Source organism: Mustelus asterias, chromosome 1, assembly GCF_964213995.1.
Source record: "Mustelus asterias chromosome 1, sMusAst1.hap1.1, whole genome shotgun sequence".
In the NCBI taxonomy this organism is placed as follows: Eukaryota; Metazoa; Chordata; class Chondrichthyes; order Carcharhiniformes; family Triakidae; genus Mustelus; species Mustelus asterias.
The window spans coordinates 30758551-30784059 of record NC_135801.1 but is presented as its reverse complement, the minus strand read 5'-3'; the positions used below and the strand labels follow the sequence as shown (position 1 = coordinate 30784059).

General features: G+C 38.1%; 1 protein-coding gene across 1 annotated transcript in view; it reads left to right on the top strand.

The window, feature by feature from the left end:
- The window catches only part of pgrmc2 (progesterone receptor membrane component 2), a 34640-nt gene that overhangs the window by 1343 nt on the left and 7788 nt on the right, over positions 1–25509 (top strand). The window contains exon 2 of the mRNA XM_078211029.1: positions 22818–22973. Coding sequence (XP_078067155.1) covers positions 22818–22973 — 156 coding nt within the window. The remainder of the gene's footprint in view (positions 1–22817; positions 22974–25509) is intronic.

Here is a 25509-nt window from a genome sequence, read left to right as displayed (position 1 = left end):
TTACTGTATCCTCCAGCCCGACAGCCTTCTGAGATATCTGCACTCCTCTGATTCTGGCTTCTTGAGCATCCCCAATTTTATTTGCTGTGCCATTAAGTCCAACCTAAGCTCTGCGTATCTTCCCTACACATCTTCCTCCTTTAAGATACTCCTTTAAAATCTACTACCTCTTTGCCCAAACACTTAATTATTCCAGCTAATACCTCCTTGTATGGCTTTCTATCATATTGTGTATTTTAAAGCTCCTGGGAAGGTCTTTGGGATGACTTATCACTTCACAGATGTTATAGAAATATAAGTTGTTGTATACACAATTATGATGGTGGTACATTTTGCTGACAGTTATCTGACATCGTGGGGAGTGAATAGTTGGATTCTAGGGGAATATAGCCCCCCCCCCTCCCCCCCCACACACACACAAGCAACGTGTTTTTTTTTACGAACTGAGTTATAAAGCAAATGAGATTAGCAGTGCTTTATAAAAGCCAGAAAGAAAACTGATGCACTCGTGGATGAACTTTACTCTCCTTGTGATGTTGGATGATATCAGTGTAGCATTGCATGCTGGTTATCAGTTACAGCATCATAGATTTGAGCAATCGATAACTGTTTTCCATTAAGGTTCTCTGTGGAAGTGAAAGAATACAGCATTCGAGGCTGTGCTGTCTTTCTTGCATGGGATTATGAAACTTTAACTAGAATATAAATGTACCCTGATTTTTAGTAACTTAAATAATCAAGTCTGAAATGGTCTTGCCCTTTGGTATTATAAATTTAAGTATGAAGACCTGGTCGCATTTCATGTTTGATCAGTAATGCCTAGTAGGCATGCATGCATGACTGGGTTAGCAACAGTTTTTGGCACAGTGCATTGAAATATTAATGGACTTGTTTCTCCTGAAGTTATTCTTTAAAACTCTTTGCATGTTTGTGCCCTGATCCTGAAGTAATCTGTCAATATACTACAACTGGAGGGAGTACTTTAAAGGGAATGAATTATGGACTCGCTTTAGACTGGTATTTTAGAAACTTGTAACCCCCTTGGTAAAGAGAGAACTCCATCTGACACCATTGATGCTCAACCATGCTTTGCAGTTTTGGCAGGAGTTAGTGTTTGTTCTCAGTCTGGAGTAGAACTTGTATTCACAGCTTGCTGACTTGAATGTGAAGTGCTGCTGAGCCATAGTTGACACCATGTTGGAGGAATCTAGAATCATAAAATGGTTGCAATCCAGAAGAAGACCTTTAAATCTGCCCTTTCTGGCTCTTTTTAAGACCAGCTTTGCTAGTTCCTTGTAGCCCTTTTTTAAAATCCTTTTTTATGCAATCACTTTTTGAAAGCCATGATTGAGTCTGCCTTCACCACATATTCAAGCAGTGTACTCCAGGTCCTAACCAATTGCTGCATTTTAAAAATGTTTTTCCTTTGCTTGTGTCAGTTGACCTAAATTGCTGTGCTTGGTTTTTTGAACCTGCTAATGGGAACAGTTTCTTCCAATCTTCTCGGTCCAGACCTCTCATGATTTTGGACATCTGTCAAATCTCACTCAACTTTTTCTTTCTCCAGCTTCACCAGTCTATTAATGTAACTGAAATCCCTCAACCTTTGAACCATTCTCAATTTTTTTCTGCACCCACTCCAAACCCTTCAAATCCTTCCTAAAACTTGGTGTTCAGAGTTGACGCTTTATTAGATGTCCTTTGTAAGTCCACCTATACCATAGAGTCGCATTATTCTCCTCAATCTTCTCTTGAGCAAAAAACTTATCATTATTAAACATGATTTCCCCATAATAGATCCATGGTGATTTTTCTTAATTACTCTGCATTTATTCAAATGACAATTTTGCACTGGATTATTGTTTCTCACCACTGAGTGTAAAGTGGCCTGTAGTTGCTTGCTTGTTATTAACCCTTTTCTGAAGAATGGGTTGAAATTTGCAGTTCTCCTGTCCTCTTGCTTTTCCTGAATCAAAGCAGGATTGGGAAATTGTGACCAGTGTCTCTGCAATTTCCACCCCTACGTCCCTTCGTATCCTTGGATACATCTGATGTGGCTTTGGTAACTTATCAACTTTAAGAGCCAGCGAGTCCCCTACCTGTCTCAAGTGCACCAATTTTTGTCCTTCAGCCACCAATATGTAATCTGTAACTCAGCGTACTCTACCTCAAGGACTCGTTTATCACCTTTGAATCTGGGTGTTGACGTGTTATGTTTTCTTTGGTAGTTAAGTGGGGGAAATCTGAGCTAATTTTCAGTTAAATTTGCATGTGCTGAGTAAGGCTATTTTTAATAAATACACTTAATACAGAAAAAATCTCATTTTCTTTGACGAAACTACCTGGGGTAACCTATCCTCATTCCAGAAGTGCAATAACTTATAAAATAAGAGATTTGTCAGACCTCTTTCAAATTACAGTCGCACAGTGATTCGCACTGCTGCCTCACAGCGCCAGGGACCTGGGTTCAATTCCAGTCTTGCGTGACTGTTTGTGTGGAGTTTGCATGTTCTCCCCACGTCTGCGTGGGTTTCCTCCGGGTGTTCCGGTTTCCTCCCACAGTCCAAAGATGTGCAAGTTAGGTGGATTGGCCATGCTAAATTTCTCATTAGTGTCCCTAGATGTGTAGGTTAGGGGGATTAGCAGAGTACATTCTTGGGATTATGGGGATAAAGGAGTGTGTGGTTAAAGTGCTCTGTTGGAGAGTCGGTGCAAACTCAATGAGCCAAATGGCCTCCTTCTACACTGAAGGGATTCCATGATATAGTACGTTTAGCAATTATAGGTTGGGTAATCTCTGCAATAATGTCAGTATGACACGATTATTGACCGAGTGGTGGATAGGTAAGATTCCATGCGTGTTAAGCTTTCTATCACATATAAATTTTGGCACACAATCTACACATTCAAAAAAAGGGATGTGTGGATGATAATTCTGTTCTCTTTAGGCCTGGGTACTGCATCTTCAGGTGTACATAACACAACTAACTTTGAATATTTCAAGGTCATTTCTTGAACTGAAGTGGAGCTATACAATAATTTGATTTAAATCAACATAAAATGGGAAAGTGGGAAATTTAATGCTAAAATATTTAAATCACCCCATCTGTAAATCAATGGCTTTTGAAGGTGATGAGATGTGGAATCCAAATTCAAGAATCAAATTGAAATATTTGCACACTGTTAAATTAAAAGTTGTACATGACTGACTTTGACGTCAAATTATTGTGCAAGAAGCTATGAAAATCAGTTTTAGTTCCACAGGTTAAATTAACTGGAGCAATGGAGTACTTCAAAATTGTTAGTAAATAAAAAATATGCACTTAAGTTCCTGACCATTTTGATCTATCCTTGCAATTTCATGTTTTGTAAATTTCCAAATATACAATTTTCTGTAACCTTTTTATCTTTTGGCTAGTATTTATCCTAATTTTTTTTCTCAAACTAAGTTTGAGGATGTACTGCTTCATAAAGATTGGAGCATTTTACCACGTATGTGTGTGCAGGTGTGATTTCATTGAATTCTTTAAGTAACCCCTGAGTCCCTTGCAGGTCAAATTGGCTTTCTAAGTATCTTAAGTCTGAAAAATTTGATTTGCTGAACATAAGTTACTCTGCTTACAGACATTCTGCCTCCTGAGTTAGATGACTGTCTTTGCTGTGTAATACATAGGGAGAACTATGATGGACCAGAAATATGATGTGGAGATGCTGGCATTGCAGGCATCTCCACATCATGGCTACCATCGACACCGCAAACTACCGGTTCCAAGTGGAGAGGATTTCCAAGAAGATCGTGCATATCGACATGGACCAGAAATACTCAGCAGATGTACTGTTGTCCAGTGGGTTTTATAACACATGGGGTGTTTATGTAATGCAGGAGAGGCCACTTATTTCTGGTTAGTAAAATCATGCAATTTTTATGAAAAGTATTGTGGTATTTTTACTGTTTTTGATCAAATTTCGTGACTTTTATTCTGTGAAAACTGAAAATGACTGGCACTTACATTTTATAGATGTAAACCATAGAAGATTGATTAGTATATAGGGAGTCTAGACAAGTTGCACTCTTTAGGGCAAGGCTGATTGGATCAAAACTCTGAAGGTAGGTCAAGATTCGGATAGTGAGGGAATGTACAGCTGAAAGTGATGAGTTAATATTGGGTATAAGGAAGGTGGAACAGGTTTGGATTGTGGACAGGTGGAATATAGAAAGGGGCTTATTGGGATTGAGAGAGAAAAAGTTGCTCGAGGATCTCAAAACAAGGTTTGAGGCAAAAAGAGGTGGCTGCATTATTCCATTAGGGTGGAGAGGAAAATTGAGAAATGTTTGGACATACAGGGAAGCAGACTGGGCTGTTAAAAGTGAAAATGAATGAAAAGGGTAATGAGTTTAAATCAGCTATAGGCAGAATTTTTGAGGGCGCCATTAATTTAAAAAAAGTTAGCAAAAGGAGGAAAAAATGAATTAAGTAAGTTGGGGGGTTGCAGAACATTGAATGAAATAAATAACAGAACTAATGGATTGGAAGAGCCTTTTCTCCTTAATCAACATTTATTAAAGATCAATGCCTTACTGGGGGAAATTTGCTTTGCTCTCCATGGAGCAGAGAAGGTCATGGGGTTTTAATAGAGACTTAAGGTGGAGAACATGAGAAATTGTTTGCAGAGGTAGGAAAGATATTTGCATACTGCAAGAGTAGTTATCTGGAATGTGTTGCATGAACAAGTGGTGGAAACTATATTTATTGACATCAAAATACTGTTTGTCCTTGCACTGAGAAATGCAGAAGCATTTTTGAAGCCAGATAAAATAGGCCATGATTATAGTTTCAGAATAAAATAATACTGAAATGTGAACTGTCTGGAGCTGCAGTGAATTGGTGCAAAGGTCTGTTGGGATATTAATGCTCTGTTGCAGCACACACCATTGTTTCTCATTTATTTAATAATTGATTTCATTGGGGATAGCTTTAAGCAGATGTGTGATTTTGGAAAAAGAAGTTTAAATCTTGTACCAACTAATAGTTGCAAAGTACAATTGATTTAGTGCTAGAAGCAGATATACCTGTCTATCTTTCAAATCACAGTAGTATATGAAATTGAAAGATACTCCCAAGGCACAGCAATTAAACAATGTTTGGTCTAAGTTTTTCTTCATGCCAAGAATCATCTTGGTTAAGGACCCTTAAAGGTTAAAGAGATTGTGCTGTTTTAAAAGGGTAGGATTGTTGTTTGTTTTTGGTATAATGCATTTTGCTAAAGCATAGTCAGATTTCTCTTTAAATTTAATTGCTCTGCATTCTTGAAGTCAGTTGCATTCTGATCAGTAGCCGGTTGGGTCAGTTAGAGGTTATAGACATTCTGAGCCTTGGGTCATTAAAATATTATGTCTCTAGACTGCAAATGATTGGAATTCTTTAATTTTTCTAAGCACCATGCAGCAACGGGTGTGATGAATGCTCACAAAATATTTATCTCGTTAATAAAATAAAATACTTGTTATAAAACCTACTGAGCAACAGTACATCTGTTGCATATTTCTGGTCCAGCATAGCTCTCCCTACGTGTCACACAGCAAAGACAGTCATCTGACTCAGGAGGCAGAATGTCTGTAAGCAGAGTAACTTAAGCGTATGTTCAGTAAATCAAATTTTTCACACTTAAAACACTTAGTCAATCTGACCTGCCAAGGACTTGTGATTTATCTCATGAATTCAATGCAATTATATCTGCATTCATATATGGTATAATTCCCAATCTTTATGCAATGGTACATCCTCCAATTTAGTTTGAGCAATATCGCAGGAAGAATAATATCCAAAATATTAAAAGGTTATTACACAAGATTGAGTATTCAAATCAGACAGCATCTATATACTAAGGAAAGTAGGGTTAACATCTTGGGTTTTGTGACTGTCAGAACTTTGTCAATGCTGCTGAAGAAAAAGGTTAAAAGCATGTATTCAATGAAGTTGTATCTTAAAGCAGCAGGAGACATTGTTAGAGTAACTCTGAACATCACCAAGATATTGCATCATGAGTGTATCTGAAACAGGGAAGGTGGAATTAAATCATGTGGAATGAGTTGGAGTGGAGCACAGTTGCTGAGAGGATTTTTATTCAACATGCGATCAAACACGATGAAAAATGGATTGCGATGGAGGTGAAGGGGATAAGATATGAAAATCATGTTGAAGAGCAGACTGTCTTCAAGGTGGTGAGGAGATGGGGCAGTGAATTAAGCAAAACCGAAAAGAAAAATACTGCAGGCATTGGGAATCTAAAATGGGAAGTGCTGGAAACACTCAGCAGGACAATTACCATCCATGAAAAGACAAAAGTAGGATTAACATTTCGGGTGCCTGATGTTTTATTGAATTTGTATTGTACATCTAAAGCTGATTAGTATTCAACAGCATGCTACAAATTTCTTTTTGATTTGAATAATTTCATCTCATGGAGTCAGCAAAATAGCATTTGCCTGTCAGGAAACTGCAGCTGAGGTTCTCTTTTTAAATACGATGTCACTGATATATTTTGTGTGCAGCATGTGCACCGTTAGGCAAGCCTCAATGCAACTAGCATATGTGGTGAACTTGGCAAAGAACTGACAAAATCATGGTTTAATCTCAGCATCTGGAAGTTGTTGAATTGGTGAAAGATAAGAATGTGCTGTACTATATTTTTCTATTAGTCATGGTACTGTTGCATGTATATTTAAATACTGTAGATTTTCAAATATTCAAATATTTTTACACTTAAGCAATACTTCTGAAACAGTTCCACCCTTGGATATATCAACAGAATTAATACTGATTTACTGTCATGTCCTGTTTCATATTTTTGAAATTAGGTTTAAATCTTGTTACAGGGTCCCTCTGGACCCCTTTCACAGGTGATTTCTGTTTTGTGCCAAATTTAAAACCGCCTTTTACCACCAATGTGCTCAGGATATTGGCTTTAATTTTATAATGTAGAATTGTCAGAAATTCATTATGTACAGAATAGAATTTTTAGCTTTTTAGTAAGTTCTGTGCCAATAAAGCATTATTTATTTTTTGAGAAAGGGAGAAAGCAAACATGGGGTGTAAGTGGCCATGTGATAGTTATCTCTATAGATATTCATGTAAAGTGTGATGCTATTTTTGCACAATCTTGTAGGCCTGTATGCTGAATTCCACAATACAGAGATTGCATTTGTATGGTGCCTTTCTCTTGAAGACGTTGGAAATTGCTTTACAACTTTAAGTGTAATTTAAACACAGCAACTGATTTGCACTCCAGTTTTACCATCAGCAACCAAACTAATGATTTAATTCCATCTTTTTGGAATTACTGACAAAGGCAGGAATGTTGGCCAGAACACTGGGAGAGCGCTGCTCTTTTCTCAAAATAATTCCGTGGCATCATTTAGATCTATTTGAATAGGCAGTCAAATTCTCCATTAAAATCTCATCCAAAAGACTACACTTCTGAAAATATAACCTATTCTGTCACCTTGATCAAGTCTGCAATGGAATCTGAACCTCTTTTTTTTCTGAGGCATACGTGACTTGTGATAAGCTGATACTAAATAAATGTTTGTGCTTTGTGGCATTGGAGTTATTTTTGTCACACTCGGTGGGATTATTTTTGCATTTGAAAGTATGCTCCCTGGTATTTCTGCTTTCATTTTAAAATTCTTTACCATTTACTCTTTAGGGGACTGGGCAGTTGGATACTCCAAATCTGCCACTGGTCCTGATAGATGCAGCAGAATAACTCATGGTGACTCATATCTTCAAATTTATATTTCTTGGTATGTTTTTTTAAACTGCCCCATCGTCAGCATAGGAACTGCTGCAATTTCCTCTGATAGTCCAGAAAAGCTGAGTTTAGATAATATTAGCACATGTACTTATGTGCCAAGTTAGCTGTCTTTTCATTTCATCTCCTAAAACTAATGAATGCGGAATAAACTACTGAAGAAAAGGTTGCAGTGACTTGAAAAGTAGGAAATAACTGGTGAATCAAGAGAAGCAGAGGGGTAAGGGGCAGAAAATAAGATGTTTAATTGGTTTGTGTTTTTATAGCAAGCAGCAGACAAGACATTCTGATAGTGAAACTCTTGACTTAAAATTACTTCAGATTGGAGGTTTTCAACTTTTCTGTTGCTCTCCATTAGATCCTTAAATTCTCTTGCATTTGTATTTTAGTTTTGATATGTTAAAAACAATACAATTTTTTACCCATCTAGTTAGATTTGAAACAAATATATACTTGTGTACACATTTCAATCATGCTATTAGAAAACCTTATGAGATAGTAATGCTGTATTATAATGAGATGGCATAGTTTTCACACAATACAATTTAAGTGTAACTGGTGAAGGGGTGAATTTTGAGACTTAACTTTTCAAAGTACCAGCATTATTCATTTATGGAGGGGCAACACACATGAATCTACATCTAATCCCCCTAAGTGCATTTTTGGCAAAGATCTTTGGATCAGGAGGGACCCCAGCTTCCTTCCTCCACCCTCAGTTTGTGCACACCACTCTGAAGATGGTTTGCATGTCAAATCAACATGCCAGTAAGTATTGCATAGCTGCACTAAGATTAGCAACATTATGCAATGGTACTAACATTTTCTAGCTTGTAGTCTAGGGTTAAGCATTTATTTCCTTTATCCATGGTGTCACTGCTTCCTGATCCACAATTAATGACCCAACTTGTTTTTAAGTGAAGAAAAGAAAGGTAGTAAGATGCTATATAAAGGTTAAGGGAAGTTCTTCGGTGTTTCCCAAGCTTTCCTGCTGTGAGTCCACTTTAAGGCTTCACGTTTGTTGCAACCCAGAGTGAAAATTGGTGGAGTGGGGGACGGGGGGAGAGACTTGCTGAGGGGCCATAGGGATTCAAATAGCAGGGATACAGGCACCGAAATGATTAAGACACTTACTATTTTGCAGGTTCTGGTGTCAGCAATAGAGCCTCAGAGTTTACAGACAAAATCAAATCATGCACATTTAAAGGGGTCTTACAACCAATCCTAAGACTGTCAAATTTGAGTCTCCCCTGGGAGATTGTGATTAAAACCCTTTACAACATTATTCATCTGTGGGTCATGGGCATCGCTGGCTGGCCAGCATTTATTGCCCATCCCTAGTTGCCCTTGGAGGGCAGTTGAGAGTCAACCACATTGCTGTGGCTCTGGAGTCGCAAGTAGTTAAATAGATCTTCATGATAACTATTTGATGTCAATGCTCAAATGTGTTTTTAAATGTGATCATTTTGATAAGTGCTATGGAGGAAAGCAGCATTGTGAAAATAAATATGTAAATACTCTGGGAAGACAGCATCTTTGAAGAGCGAAACAGTTAACGCTTCAGGTTGATGACCTTTGGTTCTTTGGAAGAAGTTACAGATTGAACAATTTGTAGGTACATAGTAAGTACACAGTCAGTAAAAGAAAGAGCAAGGTTGGAGTCGGAGGGTAAGGAAAAACCGAATGCAAGGGTTTGTGATGTGATGGAGGGTAGGACTTATTAAATAACAGTGTGATGGGGCAAGTGAAGAAACAAAAGGTGGGTTTACCGGAGCTGTAATGTCATTAATAGAATGAAATTTTTCTCACATCACCTACAGAAAACACCCTATCCTCTCTGGTGATGGAGCCCTTTGAAGTGAAGTTGGGCTAGATGTATGTATTTCTGCTGTAATTGTTGTTGTATCTGTTTATCTGTTCCTCTTTGGAATAATGCCCGAAGCCTTGCAGGTTGTAGTGTTTTATTTCTTGGGTTGAACTATATGTATGAGGTCCTCTTTTTGAGATGGTGTCCATTGTTTATGTGGTGGATAATATTTTTGCCACTGGGGATTGGAAAAGTAGGAAGATGGTAGAATGAACAATTTAAATGCTGGCAGTGGATTCCAGGAGAAACAATTAGCAAGTGAATGGTGAGACAGTCTGCAAGGAGGTAAATAAGAATCGGACCCAGAGGCATATGGCGGAATGATGGTGATGTTGGGGGAAAAAACCTTTTTTAAAAAAAAATACCCACAGCAGAAATAGTGTTTTTGCAGTTCTCATTAAACAGCTTCAGTGTGGAGCCAGAGAGGAAAAGATAATGGCAACTAGAGATATGTAACCGGTGCTAGGTCAACAGTGGTGGGAGGAGTGGACAAGAAGGCACTGGTGTTACCTATTAAAAGTCAAAGGTGTCAACCTCTCAAAATTACAGTTACTAAATCATGACTGAAGGAAATTCAAAATAGCATATCTAAGTAAGAGTTTTATTTGCTGCTTGTGTTGTGCTTTACTTCTGTGGTTACCACTTATTGGTCATTTGCTAAAATCCAAATGGGTGAAATGCCACACTTCAGCATCATGGGAAAACCAGCAGTGTTGTATGGAAAGCCCAGTGCAGCTCGATCGATTGGAATAACTACCAGAAGAAAGTAAGATGAACCCAAACGTACAGCTCCAACAGGGCACGCCATGGCAAAAGGCAAGCAGCATTTCTTTGTGTTGTGGATGGAAAGCGGGGATGGGGTAGGGAGGTAAATATGTTGTTTCATTTTAATCTCAGCAATCACTTTAAGAGTCAAAGTACCACCTGCAACTGCTGAGCAAAAAGCTAGAAGTTACGCTAAGATGTGTTGTATTAGATAAATTAGAGCCTGAGTTTCAAACTTGTTTTTAAAAAAAACCACAGTAAAAAGTTTTACATTGCATGCTGGTAAATGTTTAAGTAAATACGTGAAGTACATTTATCTGTTTACTGAAATTCATCTGTGGCATGTCAACAATTTCTAATGAACGCCCTCTGGTATAGAATAAAGAACTTGCAAATTAAACGTTTAATTTTACCTTCAACTCCCAATGAGCAGTTTGGTGCCTCAGCTTTTTTTTTCCACATTGGCTGCTCATGGTGCAAGTTTAGAGCCTCCCAGATTGCACCTCAATTTTCGTATTTGAATTTGGCATCCTGGGTAGTTTCTCAGCATGGCATGCTTTTTAATTTCCTCTCCAAATTACTTGTTCTATGTTGTTTATCCACCTGTTGGATATCTTTTCAGTTGTTAACAATTTGTCTGGGTTTGTAATCTTGATCCCTCTTGGAAAGTTGGCGCTTGCGATACGACCTTTAAAGACTGCCTTTGTAATTTATCACAGTAATGTGGGAGGTCTTCAGTGAGCAGCTGACATATTGTCCTACAGGAATGGGAATAATTGAGTCAGAGTGGTAGAGCTGTGATAGCAACTTGAATCCTGTGCTTCTCTTTCCATGACTTTTTTCTGGGGTAGGCACAGGAGAAAATAATTGGAAGGCTTTGCAGATGGGCAGACATTGCGGTCAGTGGTGAAGCAACTTGCCTTGCTTGATTAAATTGGCTCTCAAAGATCTAGTGATCTTTGACATGGTCTTTCACCTTTTCAAATGACCGTTTAAACCTGGCGCCGAGTTAAGAAGCAGGAGTGAGGTCCCTTGGTGTGCAGTAGCAGTGATGTCAAAAAGCAGCCAATGACATTCCGGTATCCACACACTGCAAACCAAAAGCACTTCTCTTTCATTTTCAATTTTCAGATAGTAAAATAAATGGTGACTGGATTAAGACAGGAGCTAAAATAAAGCTAAACAACCTTAAAAATTGATCTGCTTTTATAAGAATGGAGAAATTGACTTTCTGCAAATATAAAATTAGCATCTGAAGGGGTTTCTCAGTAATTACTGAGTTAGTAACTTCATTCAATTTTTTCAAGGATTTTTACAGTAAGAATGACAGCACAGGAGTGGACATTTTCATCAGTTCAGTTGATCTATTATTTGCAGTCCAAAAGTGCCTCAACAGCCTCTGGAATAATGTAGAATTCTGTTTTGTTCTGGGAGGACTCTCGAAGTTGCTGTCAATTTCAATGGCACAATGATAGCAAAAACTGCTAGTTTTGCCATTGTTACCATCGTAAAATTCATTATATTTATACCAAGATGAAAATGTGGACTGTTGATATTTGTAGATATATGAAGAAAATAAAGCATATAACGACTTTATAGAAACCCTCTGTTGGGATTTTAACCGGCTGGTGGGATACCTGGAATTTTGGCTCTGTCTGCAACACGGTGTTGAAGTTTATGCATTTCACATTGGCTGAATTTTACTTGGCTTCTGGCTACACCAGTATTGTGGTGAAAACTACAAGCAAGTTAGTGTTCACAAACCCTGCTGTTTGTTTCTGGACTTTATTGATTTATTTCTAAGTGGAGTTATCTCACAACAGTAAGAAATCTTTCCTTAATTCAGTCTGGCTTTAAAAGTTGGGCTATACAACATAAGTTTTTCCCATGCTTGTCCAGTTGTAAGCTGTGATGCTCTGCAATAATTGTTTACGTCATAAGTCAGGATGTGCAGAATTTTCTTTTACAGGTTGACGGGTGTGGTTGGGTCTTTATAAATAGTTATTTTTCCCATTAAAATCTAGAATTTGTAGTTCAAGCAAGATTTTCCAATTGTTAACATTTTCATATTCCTGCAATACTGAGCAGCGCATCCAGCAAAGACCAAATTGTGAAACCTGCAGAAATTACAAAGCTAAGTTCCAAAGTGAAAGTGCGTGGGTTTAAATAATAGTAGCCACCCTGGACAGTATGTTGCAAGCTAGGCAACCTTGAGACTCAGATTTTCCAAATTAAGTAAAACTTAACTGATTTATTAAATAGTCAACTTGGATTGTGCTGTGTTGTAATTTACTATCCAAGGCAGCTGCTATTACTTACAATGTATATATAATCTCCCATTTCGTAGGTTTGTAATTAACTGTTGCAGTTATTATGCGGCAAAACCACGTGGGGATAAGAAGAAAAGGTAAGTCGGACTACTTTTTTGCCACAAAGTATTGAATACCTTGTATCTAGTTGCCTCAATCTCAATGAATCGAAACCGAAAAAAGTTTTTTGTCAGTCACGTTTACATTCTATTTAGGACGTATACTTGTTTAGGTCAGACATCATGATTAAAACTGAAGTTGCATCAGTACTATGAACCTTCCACAGACATACATAACCAAAATGAAAGCAATTTGTTGCAATGCATCCAATCAGAACTGATCCTACTGTATTACTTTCTCCCCATAGTGATCTCTGTGCCAACTGTTACCTGTAATAAAGCATTCCACGTTGCAATAAGTCATAATTTTAGTAACTTCCCCTTAACTATCTCTCTCCACTCTAGTGGAAATAATTTATTACTTCTCTAGTCTCTCCTCGTATATACAGTTTTCCCCTCTGATGAATTAATGCAATACACCTTCTATGCTCCATGCCTTCTCTATTTAAAACTCAAATATATCCATCAGGTCTGGCAATATGGGAGCACAGCTGACCTTGACCGCAGCTCCACTTCACCGCTTGATTCCCTCAGTGTACAAAAACCTATTGATCTCAGCCTTGAATAAACTGGGCGATTTAGCATCCATGTGCTTCTGGGGCGATGGAGGAGTTGTGGTTTGAGAATTCCAAAGATTCATAACCTAGTGAATGATGGGATTTCTTCTTATCTTTACCTAAAATAGCTGTCTCTTCCTGAGAGATTTCCTGGTTTTATTATAGGCTCCAGCCAGGGGATACAGCCTCTCAGCATCTACTATGTCATAGCCCCTCAGAATCTTATGTTTCAAAGAGATCGTCCCTCATTCTTAATTCCATAGAGGACAGCTCCACTCATGAAACTTCATTTCACCCTTTCTAAGGCAAATAGAATTGCAGAAAGAATCCCTCACTTTTGTATTCCAAAACCCCCTCCAATAAAGGCCAGAATACAATTTGCTTTCCTAATTGGCTGTTGTACGATGTGTTTTATGTTCCTTGTGTTAGATCCCTCTGATTATCAACATTCAATCCTTTCTCACTTTTAAAAATTAAATCTATTAAATTGTTCTATTCTCACTACCAAAACAAATGAACACATTTCCTTGCATTCCATTCCATTTGCCATCTTCGTGCCCACTCGCATGCCATAGAATCCCTACAGTGCAGAAGGAGGCTATTCGGTCCATTGAATTTGCACCAACTCTCCAAAAGAGCATCTTAACCAGTTGCCTCCTCATCCCGCTCTGACCCCCTCCACCCCCACATTGCCGTAATTCTATGCATTTAGCATGGCCAATCTACCTAACCTGCACATCTTTGGACAACCTATCTATTTCCCTTTGCAGACACCTTGGGTGCTTTTCACAACTTATTTCCCATCTAATTTTGTAACATCACACTTGGATGAATGTAATGTGTCAAAGCAGTATTATAAACGACTAGCCCCAGCACTGAATCTTGCAGCACCTCAGCAGTAACAGCTTGCCAACCTGAAAATGCTTATTTATTCCAAACCTGTTTTCTGTCCTTGAACCATTCCTCTATCCATGCGAATATATTACCCACAACCCCATAAGTCCTTCTCTTAAGTGACACCTTATTGAATCCCTTTTGAATATCCACCTATACTATATCCACTGATTCCCTTTTATCTACCCTGCTGGTTATACCCTTAAAAAATCTAATAGATTTGTCGAGCACTATTTTCCTTCTATAAAATCATGTTGTTTCTGTCTAAATCATACAATGATTTTCAAGTGCCCTTTTACCACTTTCTTAATAGATTCCAACATTTTCCTGATGATCCATGACAGCTAACTTACCTGTAGTTCCCTTTTTTTAATCCTTCCTCTCTTAATTGTCCGTGTTATATTTGCTGCTTTCTAATCCGCTGGGACTGTTCCCGAATCTAGGCATTTTTTTTGGGAAGTCTCACCCAGTGCATTCAGTATCTACAGCATATAGTTGTACAACTTGAGGGTGTAGACCAACAGGTCCAGGCAATTTGTTGGTTTTCAGAACCGGTATAAGAATGACTGATCACAAGGCTAGCACAGTCGTTATTACAGGAAATAGAAGCTATTGGTAAATGAAGAAAATTGCACCTGGAGAATAAAGTCACCAAAGAGACTTGTATATTTTACAAGAGTTTTGATCCTTTTAGGGAAGGAGCGGCTTCCATCTGTCAAAATCCCCATTCTGCAGTCCCTATTATGTAGTTTGTCCCTGTATTGTTGTTGCGGTTTGCTTTTAATGCCAAAGGAGACCTAAAATCCAAATGTGAGAGCCCAGTTTCCCTATTTAATTAAATAAAGCTGGAAATCATAACCTAAATATTCTGATGCCCACCTGTTTATTATTAAGCGGATAGCCTTGTATTGAGTGTTACTTTTGTTGAAAGAAACTTGTGTCCACATTTAGTTACTTCTGCAGAAGTGTATTTTATATTTTTATATCAGTTTTTAATTAAACAGAGGGCCAGTATGACTGATGCGGGGTACAGATGAAAGAGTGGATCTGATTCTGCAGAGTCATGTGTGTCAAGTGGTGCAAGTGTCATTAGGAAACAGTGAGCACAGTATCGTAAGCTTTAAATTGGTTTTGGAAAAGACCAGGAGCAGTCTGGATTGTAAATTCTTAATTGGAGGAGAATCAATTTTAGCAGATTGAGAATGGAATGAGTCCTGGTAAATTGCAAAGATTAGCAGGCAAAAATATAATTGAACAATGGATAGCCTGTAAAGAGGAGCTGGTTCTGCTACACTCAATGTGGAACCAATTAAGGAAACAAAAAGGAGACCTATTCATGAAAGCAGAGGTGAAGTATGAAATGAATATCTTGATCAAATAAATGGTGTGAGGATAAACCAGCATCTAAGGACCAATTGGTTCAACTTCAGTGCTGGGGAAGCTTGTAGAAATGATAATCCAGGGAAAATTTAACACAAGTATGGATTAATTAAGGTCGTTCTTGATAAAGGGTTCCTACGTTTTCCTGATGATTGTCAGACTAATTGGATTGTTGTTCCCATTCTTCTCTCTCTTTTCTTGGATAGCAGTGTTTTATTTATCCCTCTGATTGTTCCAGAATCCATGATTTTTTTGGAATATCACAACTTTTAGAACCCAAGAATGTTATTAAAGGTTTTTTTAAAGGCAAATTGCACTTAACTAACTTGACTTAGTATTTTAGTGAGGGGACAGAGAGGGAAGTGATGTGATTGTGTCAATCACTTCCAAAAGCTGTTTGATAAAATGACAGCATGATTGGCTTGTCAGCAAAATTGAAGCCCATGGAATAAAAGGGCTGTGGCCGCATGGATCCAAAGTTGATGGGTGACAAGAAACAGATTAGTGGGAAATGGTTGTTGCTTGGAATGGAGGGGTCAGTATCAAGACCACTGTTTTTTGTGAATTTTAGTATGCAATTAAAAAATTTGCAAATGACAAGTTTTGAAAATATTGTGAACTATGAAGAGGCTGTAGATTGGGTTAATGGGTGGATCAGGGCAGATAAAATTTAATGCAGAAAAATGCAAAATATTTGTTTTGGAAGGATGAAAGTAGAAAGGTGAGGTAAGTTTAAAAGGGGGTGCAGGAACAGAGAGACTGGATGTGCATAAATCATGAAGGCATCAGGGCAGTTGAGAAAGTAGTTTAAAAGACATTCAGGATCTTTGGCTTTATAAATAGAGGTATAATGTACAAACGCAAGGAAGTTATGATGAACGTTTATACATTGTGTATAATTCTGGGCACCACACCACAATTCAAGTAGGTTGTGAAGGATTGAGAAGGTGCAGAAATGCTTTACAAGAATGGTTCTAAGAAGTAGTGACTTCAATTACATGGATAGATTGGAGAAGCTGGCATTATTCTCATTAGAGCACAAAAGTTTGAAAGAAGATTTGATAGAGTTGTTCAATATCACAAGGGGTCTAAACTGTAAATAAAGAAACTATTCCGATCAGCAGTAGGGTCTAGAACCAGAACCTGATGTAGAAGCGCCAGATTTCAAGTGATTGGCAAATGAACCAGAGGCGCTCTGAGGAAACATGTTATTACTTGGTATACAATTTTGATCTAGAATGCACTGTCTGAAAGGATGGTGAAGACGAATCCGCTACTATCTTTTAGAAGGCAATTACTTCAGCAATTTTGACAATGGGTTAAGGGCAGAGGGAATGGGATTAGCTGACTTGCTTTTGTGTAAAACTGGCACTTGATGGGTCAGCCAGCCTTCGGTCTTATCATTCTATGATTTGATGATTCAGAGCACGTGAATGAGGAGAATTGGGTAGAAATAAATACAGGGAAAATAAGTCTACCAATTAGCAATTGTCTGCTTTAAGTAGATCATTTTACTATTTAGGCTATTGAAGGCAGCTGCAGATCTGACCATGGAGTATTTCAATATCTGAGGTGAAGTGGATGATTAAAGCCAATGAAATAGATGTAACAGTTTCACACAGGAAATAAATGATTGACAACATGTGAAATAGTACTGGAGTAAATAAATTTAATAATTATCTGAAATGTCATTAACCTGTGAGTGAAGGTAAAGGGATGTTCATTTCACTTTCAGTTTAAAAGATAGAATAAATTAAAATGCTATGAGACCTTGATTCACAGAAAAATTAGTTTAGAATAATTGGAGGACTTGGCAAACAAAAGTGAAAAGCTTAATCAGGAATAGGAAGAAGAAGATGACAAAATATTTTTAAAGCTATTTGTCAATCTGGATTAATTAAACTGGAAAACGTAGCCTCAAAAGGGAGAGTTCATTGAATGTATTAGAGATTTGTTTCTTAGTAATGAGTTGAAGGGTTATGGAGGATGGGCAGGAAAGTGGAGTTGAGGCCGAGATGAGATCAGCCATGATCGTATTGAATGGCGGAGCAGACTCGAGGGGCTGAATGGCCTATTCCTGTTCCTAGTCCTTATGTTCTCCTGTCGTGATGCAAATAAGGAGTCAGGGCCATGCATAGTTCTGAGGTGAAGCAAGGTTAGAGATAGTTGGCTAATTAAGGCAAAGCACATAAAGATAATTGTAACTCCTCATTTTAAGTCATATTCTGTTCTTTATGCAGTATTTGATTTAATAATCAAATTCTGCTGTGAGCAAATGGCCATTTGTTAGACTTGCACTTGCCCATGGACTTTTTGTGGCATCTTGCTTGACAAATTGTCATTGTCCAAACAGTGCAGCACCCCTGTAGGTTATCTGGGATCTACGTGAACAAGGCAATCCGTTGCATATTTCCTTAAACAGTCAAATTGAAAATTTGTTAATAGGCAGACTTTGAATTCTGTATTGCAATTGACATTTGGTTCGATGTCAGATATAAAGCTTGAATTGAGAGAGCGACAAGAGACTAGCACTAACAAATTTTGTTTAAATTTTGTATTGAAAAAGTAACCACTGAAGGAATGAGACTCTATACTTATAAAAGTTAATTTTCAGTGCCAGAGAAGGTTTTTGACAATTAAGATTTAGATGTAAAATGGATCTTCGACTGGAATGGAAAAGCTCAACATTTACTGCCAGATTTAGTCTGCATCTAGCCTGCAAGGACAGGAACTCCATGTCGATTAAGACATTTGAATGGCAGCTAAGCAGTGAGATGCTATTTTCATGCAGCTCATGGTGGGGCAGTACATCTCAGCAATTTATAGATTTTCAGATTAACTATGCATTTCCTTTCACCACAAGTTGCATCAGATTTGCATGTTAGTTATTCACCGTTATTTTCATAGCAAAACCTGGCTCAATGCCTATATTTAACTGTAGTGGTAAAATTACGAATTTTGCCAATGATAGAAATTGGCTGTGTGGTTGATAGTGAGGAAGAAATCTGTAGACTGCAGAAAGATATCAAGAGACTAGTCATGTGGCCAGAAAAATCTCATGAAATTCAATCTTGAAAAATATAAGGTAAAGCATTGAGGAGGGAAAACAAGGTAAGAGAATGCACAGTAAATGATAGAATACTGTGAAGTGTAGAGAAACAGAGAGATCTTAGAATGCATGTCCACAGACCTCTAAGGTTGCAGGACAGATAGATATGGTGGTCAAGAAGGCATGGTATATAGTTCTTTTAGTTGAGGGATAGGAAGTAAACAGGGAGGTAAACAAACACCAGTTGGACATCCTGGGCACGCCATTAGAGGAGAACTATGATTACAGTTGAGAGGGTTCGGAGGAGATGTATGAAAGGTTGGTACAACTGGAGAATTTTAGCTTTTAGAAAGGGTTGGAGGTTGTGCTCTTTAGAGGGGACTGAGGAGATTTAGTTAAAGTGTACAAAATTAGGGGCCTTTATAGTGTTTCAAAAGGACCCAATTCCATTGGTAGAATTCCCTGGGGTTGTAAATTTAAAGTAATTGGCGCATGGATTAGAGGTTAGTGGCACAAAAATTCTTTAATGCAAAAGATTGTGGGAATCTGGAACACTCATCCCGAAAAGGTGGTAGCTACAGAAACTCTCATTGCATTCAAAAGAACTTAGCCACACTGTTGAGGTCCCGTAAACTACAAAACGAAAAAGAACTAAAAGGTGGATAGGCTGGATAGCTTTTTTTCAGCCAGCACAGAAAGGTGGGCTAAATTGTCTCTCGTGCCATAAATTTCTATTGTTTTATAAAACTGTATATAGTATTTAAAATTTTAGCAAAGTGGTAAAGTATCATAGCATGACCAATTTATAACAGGTCGTTTCCATCATAAATATGAGCATAAGAATTAGTAATGAGAAAAGTTGACGTGTTGCAGGATTTCAAATTGTTTTTATGTTTAAAACAAAATATATGTCTGAAGTAGATTTATTGTTAAATTGCAGTTAAGTCTTTCAAAGGGTTATTGGGCGATGACGTGTTAAATTTTTTCATGCCACTCTGTAGCAGGTTAGACAAATCGAAGATCAATTCATTAATTGGAGAATGGTAAAATAGTAACATGGTTAATGCAGAAGAGCATTTTATGGGTTATTTAAAGTCTGAACGTACAATTGACATGATTTTAGAATTATATATGCTGTACAAATCTTTTGAAATCCTTCTGAGGTAACTAATTGAATTGCAATCATAGGCTGTCCACTGTTTTTAACTGACTTGGATTTTCAGAAAGCAGAAGTCCAGCATGTAACGATTTTAAGGAATCATTAAAAGTGGATTGGTTAGATTAATTGAAAACTAGGTCTATAAATAAAAGGAGAAAGTGGTAAAAGCTTTAAGACAATTAACAAGTTCTGAGGAGACCGGTTTTGTTTTAATACTGATGGTGTTGAGGGTAACATTTCACTACATTATAGCACTTAACTCCAAGCTTCAGTCAGCTGGCAAGGTAACTGATTGATGTTTGTAACTGGATAAATGAAGTAGATCGACAAAGAAATCACTGATTTTAATTTGCATAATAAGTTAATTTATTTTGGGGGTGAATATTAAACTCTAAATGTCCAAGAACTTTGGCAAAAGTGGAATGTAACCTGGGTATGTATCAGTCCTTCTGAAAATGAAGTTGTCACTGTGAAGCTGACCCAGTTGGTTGGTGCAAATGCATTATTTTGCTGTAGCCGCATGTGTACTACTGTACGTGATTTTAAACCCTTCCATTGGATGATTTATCGTGTTTAGTGAGAAGTCGCCAGGATAATTCCTAAGACTTAAAACACTGTTATTAAAAGAAACTGTATTCAGAAGAAAACATATTATCCATATTGGTAACAATTGGTTAAAAATGGATTAATATCTTCTATTATTGAAATCTATCATCGAACTAGAACACAAATATAAAAAATAACCATCCCTGTGTGATTCTAAAGGTTGGAATTCCACCACTCCACCTCCAACTAATCTACAGAATAGCAGCTGTGAGATAAATCATGATTAAATGTGGTGTGAAACAATTACTTTTGGAAAAAAGACTGAGTAATTATTTGGTTAAGAATACGATTGAATGTGAATAAATATAGAAAGTTAATCAGATGTGTTTTGGAGATGTTTCTTTTGTGTCCCCCTGCTGCTATCTAATGTAATCTAGAAAAATAATTTTAAAAAAGCATTTGACTATTCATCTCCCTCGAGGAAGATTTAAGTAGCTGAAAGTTGTATCTGACCTGCACTGAAATCAAAATGATTTTTCTTGGCATGTGGGTGGCACTGGCAATGCTGCAATTATTGTCCATTCTGAGTTGTTCTGAGGAGGTGTTTTTGTTTCATCTCTTTGAACTTTAGTAGTCTTTGTGTTGATGGTGATCTCGTATAGTTGTTAAGGCAGGGAATTCCAGGATGTCGACATCAGGTGATGAAAGAATGTTGCTGCATGCCCAATACAGGATGGTGTGCAACTTGGAAGAGAACTTGAAGGTGAATGGGTTCTAGCAACATTGCTACTCTTGTCTCCCTTGGCAGTGGCTGCAGATGCAATACAAGTAACTTGGTTGCTGAAATGCATCCTATAGATTATAAATCCTGTGGACATTATGTCTATGGTGGAGGAGATGGATAATGATTCTAATGGTAAGAGCACCAATCAAACACATTGCTCCATCCTGGGTGGTATTGTGCTGTTTGATTGTATGGTTGCACTTAACCTGTTCAGTATTCCTACACCCTCCTGACTTTGACTTTGTGGGCGATGGAAGAAGATTTGAGGGCTAAGGAGATTGGCCACATTTAGAGTACCCACTGTCTAGGCATGCCCTTTGGCTGGCCCAATTTAGCTGTTGTTCAATAACGTAAGGTTAGCACAAGCTGCTCCATCATTGCAGAAGTTGCAAATAGAGGTGAACAGCCTCATTTCAGTTCTTGTGTGAAATGTACTTGTTGAAGCAGCTGAAAATGGTTGGGCTGAGAAAGCTTCATGGAGGAATTTTTGCAATGATATCCTTGTCTGAGCTAGGCCTCTGACAAAGAATTTTGCTCATTGTATAATCAAAACACATATAAAACATGTTATAGTTCTGTATAGATTGAGCCTTGGAAAAGTGATCCACAGGAATGCAAGTCTCACATATGCATGTTGGAAACTGGGCAAACTTTGCTTAAACATGTACTGGATGTCCCTGTTGGAGGCCATGTGAGTTTCTTCTAGCCACAGGTTTTTTCATTGCATTGCTTGGATATCCTGTTCTATTTTCCAAACTCACTTGGATGTTTGCCCATATCATCAGATTTTTTTGTTTGTTGTTTTTAATAACTTGTTTTGTTTTGATGCTGAGCTTCAGTGTTGCTTCATGAGCATGCTGAACCAGCTTAGTATGTTTTGTATATTAGCGCAACAGCTTGTTATATTGGCGGTTCTTGCCACCTATGGGAAATAAGTCTGCTTCTCTCAACTGCAATCCAAAGCTAAAATACACTCTTATGACTTGAGAACAATTAAATTCTTATTCTCAATCTTTTTTGTTTTTCAGGCCTTAAACCCATAAATTAGTACTGATCTCCCCTTTCCCTTTTAGATTCTTTTCCATCATTGTGATGGCATGGCTTTGGCCTTTTTCTTTTCTCCATTGAAAGTGCATTTCTACAAGGAATTGGGTCAATGGGCTTGTCTTTCGGTGTTCTTTACTCCTATTAAATTGAGTAATAGCAATATGCTAACACTTTACAGTTAACTGATCAAGTTAAAATATGGAAATATTCAGGAAGGTAATCTAGGGACTGTGAAAATGAGTTCGAGGAAATTTGTATTTCTGAGGAATTCAATCAAGGGTTTGATTGACAGGCATATGAGTGAGTTTGCTTTATTTTGAAAAGAAACAAAACATATTGGACAAAATGGCCGTTTAATATTCCTGAATAGTTTCAGGAGTCGTGACTTACGTTAAATTGCCTAGATGATTAAACATTCTTGAACTTCGCCTATCAACTACTGTTTATAGAAACTTGGGACAAAATCAATTATTAGTTATTAACTGCCAATTCAATGAGTTTCTAATCTATTTCTGAAACTTTTTTTAAACAGATGGTCCCTATGGCATATTTGCTGGCCGAGATGCCTCTAGAGGTTTGGCTACTTTCTGTCTTGATAAAGAAGCTCTGAGGGATGAATTTGATGATCTGTCTGATTTAAATGCTGTACAAATGGAAAGTGTTAGAGAATGGGAGATGCAATTTATGGGTAAGTATTCAACATCTTTCATTGGTTACACTTGACATTAGCAATTGATGCTATAACTATGAGGAATGTATTGAGACTGTTGTATAGTAAGGGTTTCATTTAAGATTCCTATTTCCATGTCATTTGTGCTGTAACATTCTAAATTTACAGTTTAGAAATAGTGGAAGGGTTGAGAGAGGTGGTGGCGAGGCAAAGCAGAGTGTCGTAAGCAGACACTCGGAAACTGCCGTTTTCAGGTGATGTCACGGGGAAGCCTGTAGATGAGATAGAAGGGTGCCAAGGATAGACCTTTGAGGGACACCAGCAATAGCTGCAGGAGAGCAGGAAAGCGAAGAGTAGCATTGATAATTCTTTGGCAATAATTAGATAGATGAAAATGGAGCCAGACAAATGGAGTCTCACCCAGCTGGACAACATTGGAGAGGTATTAAAGAAGAATGATGTGATCAACTATATCGACTGCTGCAAATGAGTCGAGAAGGATGAGGAGGGGTAGTTTGCCTCTGCCATACAAGATGTCATTTTTGACTTTGATAGCCATTTGATCCCGTGGCAGGGGCAGAAAGCTGATCAGAGGGATTAAGAATACTCTGCCTGACCACTGGGACAAAGAAAGCATTTGAGAGATCCTCTGCATGGCTTCCGGAAAAGAAAATCCCTCGTTATATATTTTTTGAAGTTAAACAGGTTGTTGAATGAAGTTGGCATGGTTGCCGTGCTACATGCTCACCCAGGTGTGCACAAATTGTATAATAAGCTCAAAGCCTCTCTCAGTTGGAGGAGAGATGTTGAGTTAGATGAGCCGTTATTACCTAATATGAGTGTAAGGGAGTACAGCTAACATTAACCGAATGTGTCGCCATTGTGAACATCATCCTATTGTCGTCTTTTGTTAACCTGATACCAAGCAGCTGTTTCCAGTAGCAACTAGGTAGTGTTTCCTTCACAGGCCATTAGTTATAGCTATGAATTCCCTACCCACCCCACTGAACATCCAACAGTCTTTCAGTTCCACCAGTATTCTTTTGAAGGTTAACTCTGAAAGGCTGATGAAGTGTTAACCTCCACCCTAACATAAAGGTAATGCTACAATTGTACAAAGCTTTGGTTAGATCACATCTGGAGTACAGTAAGTCCCCATTTAAAGTTGTAGCTTTACCTTTAAGTGAGAGGATTTGTAGTGAATCACATTCCCCATTAAAACCAGCGTAAATGCTCCAGTTGTGTACTGTAGGACTTCCTCATCAAAAAAAAATTATACCCTGTAAGTTGAAATATTTACAATTCTAGAAACTTTTAAATTAATTTAAAAATGGGGGAAAAATTCAGTATGGTAACTTTCTATTTGCCGCTCACGCATTGCTGATCTTGCTTGTCTCAGATCCTGCTTCCCAAATCTCCTGCTTACCATAACCTGCTATCTGACCTCCAGGTAATTGTGGACATTTATCCTCACCAACCTTCTAACCTGCAGCCTCTCCCACTCCCTAACCTCCTCTCTTGCTGATGACTGTCTGACTTGCAGCCTGTCCCGCTCCCTAACCTGCTCACGTGCTACCAATACTCCATCATGGGGCCTCTGCCGTTCCTTGACTCTTCCTCTCACTGATCCTTGCTCTTACTAAACTTCCTGCTCTCCAATTCGCCTGCTCATCGCTTCCCTCTCCTGAAACCTCGCTGGGCAGGTCAAAGCTACTACTCCTGCCTCTCACCGTTCACCTCAAGAGTCCTCAGTCATAGTGAGTGTTCAGGAATTGGAAAGAGAGCAAGGATCGGTGAGAGAGAGTCAGGGAGTGGTAGAGGCAGTATGTCACAAGTGAGAGGGTGGGTTAGGGAGCTGGAGAAGCAACAAGTCAGAGGGTAGGCAGGCGAAGGGTGTGTTATGGAAGGGGAGAGGCTACAAACCAGAGGGTTGGCAGCAAGTGAGTGGGTTAGGAAGTGGGAGATGCCCTTCCAAAGGAGTCACATGGCCCTTTGTCAAATGCACACGTAATAATTAAAACAAAATTCTTGACGCTAAACAATAATACAGACTCTGTTTAAGTGCTCAGTTAACAATGAAAAATGAGGCAATGTTAAATGGGAACTAAATTATCCAATTCTGGTCCTGGACCTCCGAATGCATATATTGATCTTGGAGGACAAACCTTAAAATAATAGCCAGGGAGCACATCTGCAAACAAAGGTTATATTGGAATCTGAAACTTTCATCTCCCCTCCACCCATCCCAAAAAAAAGTTGCTAAAGATTAGGTCAATTGCATTTACAAAGCTGTGATTGATAAATATTTGTTTGATCATTATATTAAGGGGTGTGAAACCGAGAGCGAGTTAATGAAGACAAAATACAGGTCAATGATGATCTAATTGCATGGTGAAACAGGCCCCAGGGGTTGAAAGCTCCACTCCTTTTCCTATTTAATTCCTCAACTACCATACCTAGAATTTCCTTCCACAGATTGTTTATTCTGTGAAATTGATTTCCTAATTTTGCTTCTTGCCAGTTTGAACATTCAACTGCTTTTCTAAAAAGATGT